Source organism: Panthera leo, chromosome F3 (genome assembly GCF_018350215.1).
Source record: "Panthera leo isolate Ple1 chromosome F3, P.leo_Ple1_pat1.1, whole genome shotgun sequence".
In the NCBI taxonomy this organism is placed as follows: Eukaryota; Metazoa; Chordata; class Mammalia; order Carnivora; family Felidae; genus Panthera; species Panthera leo.
In genome coordinates this window covers 16,334,116-16,344,560 of record NC_056696.1, presented here as the reverse complement: position 1 = coordinate 16,344,560, position 10,445 = coordinate 16,334,116, and the positions used below count along the sequence as shown (strand labels likewise).

Below are 10,445 nucleotides of genomic sequence, written 5' to 3'. Positions count from 1 at the left end.
GATCTGAAGGATGAACTGTGTATTGTGCAGAAATTTTCTGAGGGGCTGAATGTGAAATCCTGCGCCAAAATGCTTCCTATTAAGCAGGATGGTGGTGGGTCTCTGCAAGTGTTGATAGATGGTATAGGGGAAGTAACCTGGTTATTGCCTCCCACCACGTATTAAAAGCTTAAAAATGGGACAAATACTATGGTCACAGCTGTTAAGAAATAGGAGTGCTGACTTTGCAAGTCAGAATCTCACATTGACCACGGATTGCCTATTGTATTCTGTAAATTACTGAAACTGCTTGGCCTCTGGCAACATAAGAGCCTAGATAACTAAAAATCTGATGAAATCACATTAATTTAGTACTTGAAGTGTGTGGGAACATTTGTGTTGCAATTTAGGACTTTAAACAGGATTTAGGATTTTAACAAGATAGTGCAGGGGTGCCTGGGCAGCTCAGTGCCCCATATCTAAGGTTACCTCCCTTGGCCCTTCCCCAACTTGCACATTCTCTTTAAAACACGGAGGATGTTGCAAATCAATCTGGACAAGATGGTCACTCCAAATGTTTGGGTCTGGTGGAGGTGAATTTTGGTGCTTTCAGAGTGAGGAAATTCTGTTAAGCACTTTCCTATAGTCACATTGACATCTACACTTATCTTTTAAATTCCTTCTACAGGAAAGGTTAGATAATCCATGGTTCATTATTGCTTTTGGTTCCAGTGCCCACCTCAGTGTCTCCCAACAGGCTCTGAGACCCTCTGAAGCAGGAACCATCACTTGGCTCCAGCTCTCCCCCTTTTCATTCATATCACCAGTGGTGACCTTTCTTGGCATTACATATTCTTAGTTTCCTCTAGGAGAATGTAAACTCCGTGAAAGGGATTTAAATCTTGTTTGTTGCAGTATTTCCAAGCTTGTCATCCAGGCAGTCAGTAGATGGATTAGGTAAGTCTTTTAGAAATTTAGTGGGTGCCAAAAGATCCTCACAGTGAAATTGGCCTCTTCTATCATAGCCTATGACTTGGGTGACTACAAGTAGATGAGTTCATGGCTGGTTGAATTCTTCTGAAATGACTAACGCAATCTAAAAAGACCTCTCTAGTTGTATTAGAAGCCCAATCTCGTTTAATAAGCTTGAGTGAGGGAAGAGAAAAATAGCAAGTTTTGAATGTTACTACTTAATCCTTATGATGGCAGTAAGTGAGTTTCCATTTTGCAGATAAACGGCCTTAAAGGATCAAGTTATCAGAGGCCGTGCAGTAAGTGGTAGTGCTAAGAACATATAGTAGCATATCTTAATTGACAACAAGTTCACTGAGGATAATTATCTTGGACGACTGGAAGAGAGGGCCAAAACCACTACAGGCAGGAATGTTAAAAGTCTTATTGCCTTCTGGTCTGAAAAGTCCCAATACATAATATACTTAGGGTCAGGGGAGAGCTAGCTTGAAAGAAGATTGGGAAAGACGAGGAGGTTAATGGAACACAAACACCGTGATCCCCAAAAGTGGGGCTGGGCTGATTTAAAAAGATGGGCACCTACCTACCTGGGTGGCTCAGTTGAGCTTCTGACTCTTTGATTTTTGCTCAGGTCGTGGTATCCAGCTTTGTGTGGCTCTGTACTGAGTGGATCCTGATTAAGATTCTCTCTCTGCCCCTCTAAACAAAATTGTAACAGCAAAAACCTTAATGTGACCTTAGCCTCTGGCACTGAGTGGGAGTTAGTACTACTCAAATTACGAGGTGCCCTCCAATGCTTGGAACCCATAATCCTATAACCCGTCACAGTGCTTCTACACTGAGGAAGGTGATGGATGGGTTGTGTAGAGTACTGTACTGTTACTGGTAACTTGAGTTTGAATAACATACCTACATTTATGCTTATATTTGATTTGGTTCCTTGAAAGTTACACCCATCACTAAGAGCCCATGTAAGTTATTGAGTGTAATGGAAATAACCCATTAGTTGACTCCACCCTACCAGAAAGCAGTTCTAATTTAGTACACGATGTTTTGCTAACTGCATACCCTGCCAAGCACATGAAGAATGGATCCCCGTGCAGTTAGGCTCTCAAGCTAGAAAGTTGGGTTCCAGGATTCCAAACTAGTGCTTATTTATCCTTCAAATGTCGCAGCTTTTTAGGTAGATAGACTTTTCTCATCTTTCAAAAAGCTGTACGTTTTTTTTTTTTAACGTTTATTTATTTTTGAGACCGAGACACAGCATGAATGAGGGAGGGTGAGAGAGAGGGAGACACAGAATCTGAAACAGGCTCCAGGCTCTGAGCTGTCAGCACAGAGCCCGACGCGGGGCTCGAACTCACGGACCACGAGATCATGACCTGGGCTGAAGTTGGCCGCCTAACCTAGACTGAGCCACCCAGGCGCCCCTTTATGTATTTTAAAGGGATCCTCATGCTCCTGAGCTTGGAAATGATAAACTATGCTTCCTTCTTCTCTCTTATTCCTGGTGTAAAGCTATGGAAAGCGTTAGTGTAGCGTGCTGCACAGGTGATAAAGCTGAGACTGGACTTGTGTTCCAGTGACCTAATCATCCCAAGCCATTGTCTGAAAGGTCAGTGCTAGCAGAAACAGACCCATAAATACAGAGAACAAACTAATGGTTGTCAGAGTGGAGAGGGAGTGGGGGATGCAGACTTCCAGTTATGGAATGAGTAAGTCAGGGATGGAAGGGACAGCATATGAAATCTGGTCTATGGTGTTGTAATAGCGCTGTATGGTGATAGAGGGTAGCCACGCCTGTGGGGAGCCCACTACAACATACAAAGAAGTTGAATAACTATGTTGTGTAACACTGTGTGTCAATTATACTTCATTAAATTTTTAATAAAAAAAAAATGAATTAACATGTAAAAAAATTAAAAGGTCAATGCTTGCTAAGAGTTAAGCTACCATAAGCTGCCAGCATGCCCTCCCCTGCCTGTATTAGTCGATCATTTAATTCACTCAAAAGAGGTTTTTTGAACATCTATTATATGCCAAGTAGTGCTGGGAATAGGTATTACAAAGAACAATACAGACAAAAATAAAATCCCTGCCCTCATGGAGCTTATATTCTACTGGGGTAAACAAAATACAATACACAAAATACAGTATATCAGGGAATGTGGTTAATAATATAGTACTACAGAGGAAAAATAAAGCAGGGAAAGGAGGGCAGAGCATGCTGGTGGGCAGCAGGAGCTCATTCAAATATGGTTGTTAGGGAAATACCAAAAAAGGAAGTATTTAAGCAAAGGCTTGAGGTATTAGGAACTAAACAGTGCACTTATCTGGAGAAAAACTGCTAGGTGACAGCTGGGGCAAAGTCCTGGACGTGGGCTCATGACTGGAAAACACCAGGAAAAGCAAGGACACCAGTGTGGGTGGTACAGGGGGAGCTCAGGAGGAGATGGTCAGTAGGTAGCAGGTGGCGAGTCATGGAGAGCTTTGGAGGCCACTGTAAGGACTCTGGCTTTTCTCTAAGATGGGAAACGACTGGAGGGTTTTGAGCAGAGGAGTGATGGGACCCTTACTGAGACTGCTGAAGGGTAAGGATGCAAGGGTAGGAAGCTTTTGCTGGATCCTTTTTAAAGGATCAGATGCTGGATATATTTTGAAGATAGAGCTGACCTTTGAGACAAAAGTTTCTCCCGATTCACTTTTTTAAAAGAAGTTTATTTTTAGTAATCTCTACACCCAACATGGGGTTGAACTCATGACCCTGAGATTAAGAGTCGCATGCTCTTCTCATGTACCAGTCAGTCACCCCACCAGATTCACTTTCTTGATCTGACCATAAAACTGAGGACTAGTATGTGTTTTTGTTTTTAATTTTCTTTAATGTTTATTTAAAAAAAATTATTTCTTTTTTAATGTTTACTTATTTTTGAGAGAGAGAGCACGAGTGGGGGAGAAGCAGAAAGAGAGGGAGACACAGAATCTGAAGCAGGCTCTAGGCTCCAAGCTGTCAGCACAGAGCCAGATGTGGGGCTCTAACTCATGAACCATGAGATGGTGAGCCGAGCCAAAGTCAGATGCTTAACCAACTGAGCCACCCAGGTGCCCCTAACATTTATTTTTGAGAGGAGAAAGAACACGAGCTGGGGAGGGGCAGAGAGAGGGAGACACAGAATCCGAAGCAGGCTCCAGGCTCTGAGCTGTCAGCACATAGCCTGACATGGGACTTGAACCCACAAACTGAGATCATGACCTGAGGTGAGGTTGGTGCTTAACTGACTGAGCCAGCCAGGCACCCTGGACTAGTATATGTTTACAAGATGACTTTGGAATGTCTGGGAAAAGGAATGTTACATATAATAAAACCACCTTTATGTGGCACTCACTATAGTCAGGGATATACGTCAAGGACTCAACTAGGTACCTTCATATACAACACTTGAGGAAAGGATCTGTGCCTCTGTGTAACTAAAACGGAATAAGTTGTTAAAAATTTATTTTACTATTTCCAGGCTCATGTAATTTTTATGGTAACACAATGTGGCCCTATTCATTTTTAGAGTGTAGACATCAGTTGGCATGGTGGAAAAGACAGGCACCTGATGGCAAAAATAATGTTTCTAATAACGGAAAAAGGTCCCTAAAGAAATGTATTCTAAATGTAATGGAAGTTTTTCATATCTTGCTTTACTTTGGACTTGCTGCCTTTCTTCCAGGCATTAAATCCAAGACTCTGGTATGGTCAAACTCAGCCCTACTACATACAAAACAATTAAGGACAGGTCTTGCGATGAGGCTTCTGCCCTTGACTTTCTTATAATCTCAGGCAAACTGGAATTATAAACCATGGATTCTCGATTCCATCTTTAAATGACTGTGACAGGGCATGCGACTTAAATGTGTGTGTGTCCCCAAGTATTTGCTGTCTTAGTAATTGTTTCCATATATACAAAAGTCTCTGAACTTTCACTGTTTCTACCAATACCTGTTCATCACTCTAGCTTTACCATCCTTCCTGACATCTAGTGAGAAGATGCCCTCACCTTGTCCTTCCTCAGGTACAGGCAGCAGTGTTTGGCTACTCCTGGATCTTTGTTTTTCCATAGAAATTTTACAATCTGCTCTTCAAGACCCATCTACTCCCCCAAAAGAGAAAGGTGTTCTGTTGGGATCTGAATTGGATTTTTTTTTTTTTTTTGTATAGTTAAAAGATTATTCTTTACAATGTTATAGTAAGATAGATGATAAACTGCATGTATGTGAAGTGTGTAATTTGCTGAGTTTTGTGAAAGGATCAACAGGCCTGTGGCTACAGATTTACTGCACTCGTCCTCGGAAGAGGAAAAGAAAAAACGTGAAACGAAATGGCTAGTTCAAAGACCAAATTCCTATATTATGGATGTAAAATGTCCAGGTTGCTCCAAGATTATCACGGTTCTCAGCCGTGCTCAGACTGTGGCTCTCTGTGGAGGCCGTTCAGCAGTGTCGTGCCAGCCCACAGGAGGAAAGGCCAGACTCACAGAGGGGTGTTCATTTAGAAGAAAGCAACACTAATGATCCACACAACCTCTTGAATTTGTGTTAAGTCACAGAAAGCCTTATTAGTTCAGTAATTCCAGTTAATCTACCAAAATACTGGAATTATGTTTAATTTTGTAAGGTATACAACAGTGATCTATTTTGGTGTCCGTTTTTCAATAAAGTTTTGATTATGGGCAAAAAAAATATTTAACAAATCTTAATTGCTACCATAGTGAAAGAGCTCTATAGAGCATTCTGAGGTTCTTAATAACTTTTGAAGATTGTAAGTGGTCCTGAGACCAAAAAAATTGAAGACTGCTGTTCTAGGTTAAGAAGCAGGGGCCTAGAGAGGTTAAATGGCTGGGTAAGGCTGCATAACTAGAGAATGGTAAAGTGGGAATTAAACTCAGGTTTGTCCAACTCACACAGGTTCTTTCTTTTTTTTAATTTTTTTTTGATGTTTGTTTATTTTTGAGAGAGACAGAGCACAGGCAGGGGAGGGGCAGAGAAAAGCTGGGGGGGCGGGGGGAGACACAGAATCCGAAGTTCACTGTCTTAGAGAAGAGTGACTCAGACATGCACTATCGCATGACAACAATTATGTATGCAGTTGTTATACAGCTGTGCCATCAGGTATTTTTACTGTGTACCTGGTTATTTCTTGTGTTACAAAGTAACTTGCTTTCCTCAAAATGAGAAAAAAGTATCCTTAAGGCAGTATTTTGAGGAATGGTTTATACTTAAAAAAACAGTAGCAAGAAATGTGATCAGCGTTACAGACTTCTGGTTCTTCGGAGAAGGGAATACTGGACAAGACAGAGCAGCTGTATCGACACACTATTTTATTCAACCAAAGCCCAAGAGCATAAAGTAATACCATCAGACTCATCATCTGCCAAACCTCTCCCTGATGAGGAGAAATTGTTCATAAGACAAGGCTCTCTTGAAGCCAATAATAACCATTGATTATTTGCATATCTTGTTTTTAAAATTGGCACCACAGGATAAATCTAAATTCCCTACGAAAGTGGGGAGGTAGGATTTGAAATACAGCATCCAGTTTACAATCAGATTGTGCATTTTAAAATCCTACTTGTGTTGTTTTCAATCTTATCATTAAGTAGTTCCTTAGTTTTTTGAGAAAAGACTTAATTTAAAATTTTACCCCACCTCAATGATAAAGATCTAAAAGAGTGACATTTCCCTGGATTTCAGAATAAGCATTATGTTTTCTTCTTGAAAGGCAAGACTGAAGAAAAGCTGAGTGATGTCCAAAATGACTAGGTCTCAGAAAACAATACCGGATTGTTTGACTTCTGAGGACAGGGGGCCCTTGGTATTTGCAGCCGAGAAAATACTCTCTGGATTTCAGGTGTCTTCTGTAACTCTCATTTCCAGGATAGAGAGACAACATTTTGGTCAGAATTAGGCTTTACACAGTCAATAGTGAGTTTGTTACATTTATCTCATGGGGGATAAGTGGATGTGAACTGCACTTTCCCACCTCTTAAAAGGAATTTCTGGAACTTCTCTCCACTGAGAAAGGGTAGGCAGACTTGGACACCCTTTCTCACCAAGACAGCCCTGCCAACAATTTTCTCTCTCCAGAGCACACTCGCAGATGGGGAGATAGGGTTCAAGGACAAACTTTAGAGAAAAGCTCCACCTAACCGTGAATCACTTTCTGCAGCTGTGAAGAACATTCACACTCTTGATCTACTGGGCTTCACAGATTAGGCCTGGAAGTGAAGATGATTTTATTTTCCAAACAGAAACAACCATCGGATTGCACTGTTTTTAGAGCACTAAGAAAAATAGGCAGGGGTAGAAGACTGATACTTGGTACTTAACTTTTTTTTTTTTTTTTTTTTAATGTTGTACTTCTTTCTGAGAGAGAGAGAGAGACAGACAGACAGAATCCAAGTGAGGGAGGGGCAGAGAGAGAGGGAGACACAGAATCTGTAGCAGGCTCCAGGCTCTGAGCTGTCAGCACAGAGCTCGATGTGGGGCTTACAAACTGTGAGATCATGATCTGAGCTGAAGTCAAATGCTTAACCGACTGAGTCACCCAGGCACCCCAATACTTTGTACTTATAAATCAAAAGAATGTCAAGGCAAAAGTGAAGATAAAGTAGAAAAGAACATTTTCATTAATCAAGGCCTTGTTCTCATTTCATACTTATTAAATAATTAAAAGCTTTTATTTATGTCACAGAATGTATAAGAAAATTACAATAGCCTCTGTGTTCACTTTTCTATATATTCGAAGTTGGCCTAAGGTCAATATTTTCAATTACTTATGATTAAGGAGAAGTGTTATTCAGGGATTAAAAATAATTACTATTTTTAAAGATTTTTTTTTTTAAGTAATCTCTACATCCAACATGGGGCTCAAACCTATAACCATGAAATCAAGAGTTGCATGCTCTTCTGACTGAGCCAGCTGGGTACCCCAATAATTATATTTAAAAATAGAAACATAAATAGAATACTGATTAATAAAATTACTGGTTTTTTATGCTACAGATAATCAGTTTTATTTAATCTTAGACTATAAAATACATAGATGTATCTGTTCACAGATAAATAGTCCCATTTTCTTACATTTGTGTAATGCTTCATAGTTTTTCAAAGCATTTTCACTCACAATACCTCCACGTACATCATCTCTGGTTCTGGCAAGAAGAGCCTTGTGAGGGAGCCAGGGCAAGTACTGTTCCCATTTCATACAAGCAGGAAAGGAGGCTAAGTGATGTTTCTGTAACTTGTTCAAGGTGAAACATTAAGATTCTGTGATTTCCATTTCAGTGATTTTTTTTTTTTTTTGCATTATATCATGCTGCTTCTCACTATATTATGCTGAGAGTCAACATGGCACTATCTAGCTTAATTTACAGGATTCTCTTGATAAGGCTGGTTGAACTGACCCCTCCATCAAGGGACTAAAGGGGCAAGCATTTCCCCACGTTTCACATGGTCTGATTATCTTTGTCTTCAGTGGACAACTAACTATCCAGATATGAAAAACATGATTAAGAAACACTAAGCTGTTCAATTCTCCAAGAAAGGGCCATCTTTACACCTCTCCAAGTCAGAAACTACAAAAGAAGTCCCAAACAAAAAAATCCTAATAATGCAAGTTATCAAGTAAAAATTGGATACCTTCTGTTTCTTTACTGTGGTAAAGAATGTTGTCTGGGTTCCTTCCACCTAAAGACCCACTTACAGACCTGTGGCAGAACTCCACATCTGATTTCAGCCTTGGGGAAGCAAAGAGGACAAAGCTGAAAAGCTCAGCTTTCTGGATGATACGGCTGATTCAATGAGCTCTTTTCTGCTTCTGAGTCTGCTGGCCAGGAGACCTGGATATGATAGGGCTTCAGTTCCTCAGGAGGGAGAGAATCTGGGGCATTGCTCATGAGGTCATGCCCCCGGAAGGATTTGGGGAAGGCTATGACATCTCTGATGCTTGGTGCTCCAGTGACAAGGCATATCAGTCTGTCCAAACCTGGAAGTAAAATATCAAAGTTAACAGATGAGAATGTAACCTAAGGTTAAGTGACTAAGTTTTTCTTTTTTAAAAATATATATATTTTTAACATTTATTTATTTTTGAGACAGAGGGAGACAAAGCATGAACGGGGGAGGGTCAGAGAGAGGGAGACACAGAATCTGAAACAGGCTCCAGGCTCTGAGTTGTCAGCACAGAGCCCGATGCGGGGCTCAAACTCACGGACGGCGAGATCATGACCTGGGCCAAAGTGGGCCACTTAACCGACTGAGCCACCCAGGTGCCCCAATGACTAAGTTTTTCTACAAAGGTTGTAGAGAACTATTTTTAAAAAATTTTTTAATGTTTATTTATTTTTGAGAGATAGAGCATGAGAAGGGGAGGGGCAGAGAAGGAGAGGGAGACTCAGAATCCAAAGTAGGCTCCGGGCTCTGAGCTGTCAGCACAGAGCCCAATGCGGGGCTTGAACTCATGAACCATGAGCTTATGACCTGAGCCGAAGTCAGAGGCTTAACTGACTGAGCCACCCAGGTGTCCCTGTTATAGAGAACTTTTAAATAAGAATAAAAAAAAAAAAATTATTTAATTTAACTTAATTTAATTTTATTTTATTTAATTTTATTTTGGAGAGAGCACAAGCAGGGGAGGGAAGTTGGGGGGAGCAGAGGATCTGATGTGGGCTCTGCACTGACAGGCTGAAGGCAGAGACCCTGATGTGGGGTTTGAACTCATGAACCGTGAGATCATGACCTGAGCTGAAGTTGGACATTCAACCGACTGAGCCACCCAAGCGCCCCTAAATAAGAATCTTTAACAAGTTGTGGCCAAGCATAGTTCCCTGCCTTTTTAGGGAACTTTTGTTTGAGAGGTTCTTTTCTCATTCTAGAAAAGTGCTCAGGATGAATATTGACATGCTCAAATTAAGTCACAGCAATTAGTCCTTAGCAACAGTTTTCTAAAGGTTGACAAAAATCAGATGCTGTGCAGGGCACTGCAAGAACACAGATGGAAGTCCTTGCTGTTGAGGGCCTACAATCCAGGTGAGCTTCTGAGAATTTCTCACACTCTTTCTTGCTTGATAAAACAAAGTAACCATGGCAGAGAGCACTGGCATATTCCTACTTTCACACAAGCTGAATAGAATGAGCAGTGCTTTCCAGATTCCTATGAATGTGCCTGTGAGACCCCAGGCATTTGAGAAATATTGACTTAAGAGTGAAGTTCTATTCGATTAAAAAAAATCTTTCAAATGCAAATTATCAGTCAAGTTTTATCTTTAACTGGCAAAATACACTTTAAGTATATATGAATGAAATGAAAATACAGATTTAAATTCTTATAATATTCTTGGGCTTGCACCCTATCCTTTTTACCCCCTCTCCTCCTCCGCCCCTGCCTGTAAACTAAGCCCAAATTTGAGACATAGGGTTATGGAATGAAATTTAGCTTGTAAAAGGATAGA

At 40.7% G+C, this 10,445-nt stretch overlaps 2 protein-coding genes across 3 annotated transcripts in view; one reads left to right on the top strand and one right to left on the bottom strand.

Moving 5' to 3' along the window:
• Nucleotides 1-69: 69 nt before the first annotated feature.
• LOC122212401 (40S ribosomal protein S27-like) lies at nucleotides 70-5,635 on the top strand. Its single transcript, XM_042926271.1, has 4 exons — nucleotides 70-121; nucleotides 895-936; nucleotides 3,479-3,542; nucleotides 5,244-5,635. The coding sequence occupies exons 1-4, from the start codon at nucleotides 70-72 to the stop codon at nucleotides 5,503-5,505; spliced, it is 420 nt and encodes a 139-aa protein (XP_042782205.1). The 3' UTR covers nucleotides 5,506-5,635.
• A 2,263-nt stretch (nucleotides 5,636-7,898) lies between these two features.
• The window catches only part of DARS2 (aspartyl-tRNA synthetase 2, mitochondrial), a 29,760-nt gene continuing 27,213 nt past the window's right edge, over nucleotides 7,899-10,445 (bottom strand). For both annotated transcript variants that reach the window (XM_042924689.1, XM_042924690.1), the window contains exon 17: nucleotides 7,899-8,980. In XM_042924689.1, the coding sequence (XP_042780623.1) occupies nucleotides 8,766-8,980 (215 nt within the window). In that variant the 3' untranslated portion in view covers nucleotides 7,899-8,765. The remainder of the gene's footprint in view (nucleotides 8,981-10,445) is intronic.

Excerpts from the sequence above, each read along its gene's own strand:
- LOC122212401 (XM_042926271.1), top strand. The coding sequence starts at position 70 with ATGCTTCCTATTAAGCAGGATGGTGGTGGGTCTCTGCAAGTGTTGATA. Across the intron at positions 122-894 it reads TCTGCAAGTGTTGATAGATG|TATTTCCAAGCTTGTCATCC; the intron begins GTATAGGGGAAG and ends TGTTTGTTGCAG. Across the intron at positions 937-3,478 it reads GCAGTCAGTAGATGGATTAG|ATGGGAAACGACTGGAGGGT; the intron begins GTAAGTCTTTTA and ends CTTTTCTCTAAG.